This window comes from Seriola lalandi, unplaced genomic scaffold (assembly GCF_002814215.2).
Source record: "Seriola lalandi dorsalis isolate HSWRI2012SDOR001 ecotype SW California unplaced genomic scaffold, Sedor1 jcf7180001959953, whole genome shotgun sequence".
In the NCBI taxonomy this organism is placed as follows: Eukaryota; Metazoa; Chordata; class Actinopteri; order Carangiformes; family Carangidae; genus Seriola; species Seriola lalandi.
Window position 1 is genome coordinate 1 of NW_019430622.1, and position 959 is coordinate 959.

At 42.6% G+C, this 959-nt stretch overlaps 1 protein-coding gene across 1 annotated transcript; it reads right to left on the minus strand.

Moving 5' to 3' along the window:
- Positions 1–23: 23 nt before the first annotated feature.
- On the minus strand, positions 24–820 carry LOC147820399 (phospholipid phosphatase-related protein type 3-like; the record flags this gene model as incomplete). The annotated part of the gene is made up of 2 exons (XM_087176965.1): positions 24–441; positions 763–820. Coding segments are annotated over 2 exons (367 nt in total), but the record flags the coding sequence as incomplete, so codon positions are not given.
- Positions 821–959: the final 139 nt, after the last annotated feature.

The window sequence follows — 959 nt, forward strand, 5'->3', positions numbered from 1 at the left end:
AGTGGCCAGTCCTCCAACCTGAACCTGCCTCAGATACCACCTGTAGGAACATGTGACTTCTGTGACTCCTGAGTTCAAACATGTTGGTCAAATAAAGATCAGACTCTCCATCACTCTCCTGTTTCACAGGCGTCACGACAACACACAGAGATGTCCATGACAACAGCTGGAGCATTTGATCAGCAGCACTGAGGACGTGATTGTGTGTGTTACCTGACATGAGCGACAGCAGGTGTGTGTGTTGTGATGAGAAACCTCACGTCTCACCAGGTAGGCAGCGATGAAGGCTCCGATGAGGAAGCCCACGTAGACGTCGATGGGATGGCTGCGATGCTGAGTGATCTGAGTCAGACCCGTCAATGCCGCCGCAATGGCGAATGCAAACACGAGCACGGGTTTCAGCAGCTTGGTGCTGTCTGAGATGGTTGAGTTAAAATACATCTGAAAGGAAACAGTAGATTATTACACTGACAAACACCTTTACCTGTCTGTGTCACAGAATGGACATGATGCAGCACATCAGCTTCATTCATTCAAACAATTCATTAATAACAATCATCATTATCAAATCATCATTAATAAATCTTCATTATTAATTCTTTATTATTAAATCTTCATTATAATCAAAACATCATTACTATCGAATCATGCATATTAAATCATTATTAAATCTTTAATGATCAAATCTTTTCCTTTTCAATCAAACAGAAAAACACTGGATCTCATACACAGTTAATTCACATATAAAACAGTCGTACTCACAGAAACATAAACTGCAGCGAAAGCAGAGAGAGTCGCATGTTGAGAGGGAAATGTCTTCCTGTCAGGACAGAAGGAGACAGACAATCAGACAGACAGACAGACAGAGAGACAGTCAGTCAGACAGAGAGACAGAGAGACAGAGAGAGAGACAGACAGAGAGACAAACAGACAGACAGTCAGACAGACAGACAGACAGA